The 452-nt window shown below is 64.4% G+C and overlaps 1 protein-coding gene across 1 annotated transcript in view; it reads right to left on the bottom strand.

Annotated features, from left to right (window-relative positions):
• LOC104618543 (tumor suppressor candidate 5 homolog) overlaps nucleotides 1–392 on the bottom strand; it is a gene marked incomplete at its 5' end in the record, with an annotated part of 1424 nt that extends 1032 nt beyond the window's left edge. The window contains one exon of the mRNA XM_010284170.1: nucleotides 260–392. Coding sequence (XP_010282472.1) covers nucleotides 260–392 — 133 coding nt within the window. The remainder of the gene's footprint in view (nucleotides 1–259) is intronic.
• Between the last annotated feature and the right edge of the window lie 60 nt (nucleotides 393–452).

Below are 452 nucleotides of genomic sequence, written 5' to 3'. Positions count from 1 at the left end.
GAGCAGCGCGTGTTCCTCCGGCGGGGAGCCCCTTCTCTGAGGTGTTTTGCACGTCTGTGTGCGGCTGGCGATGGCCAAACCAGCCCGGACCATAGCGGTGCTCACGCCCTACCAGCGCCGTTGGGGTGGGGAGGGAGCAGCGCCTGCCCGAGGGGGGTGGTGGATGGTGGGCAGGTGTGTCCTATACATCGGGCTGGAGACAGGAGCCGCGTCAGGCTCCTGCCGTAGCTGGGCTGGGGAAAAAAGAAGGAGACGTTACCTCTGATGCTGAGGGAAACGTAGAGCACGATGATGACGGTCCCCAGGATAATGGAGACAATGCTGAGCAGCCTGGCCATGCGGCCCAGTCGCCGGGCTCCGTCCGCGTCTCCTTGCTGCCCGCTGTTCCTCGACTGCGGGGAAACACAGAAAGAGGCTCTTGAGAACAGCCGTGGCTCGGGGGGGGGTCTCTT

Source organism: Phaethon lepturus, unplaced genomic scaffold (genome assembly GCF_000687285.1).
Source record: "Phaethon lepturus isolate BGI_N335 unplaced genomic scaffold, ASM68728v1 scaffold25623, whole genome shotgun sequence".
In the NCBI taxonomy this organism is placed as follows: Eukaryota; Metazoa; Chordata; class Aves; order Phaethontiformes; family Phaethontidae; genus Phaethon; species Phaethon lepturus.
Note: the sequence above shows the minus strand (reverse complement) of the source record. Positions and strands in the feature narration are given on the sequence as shown.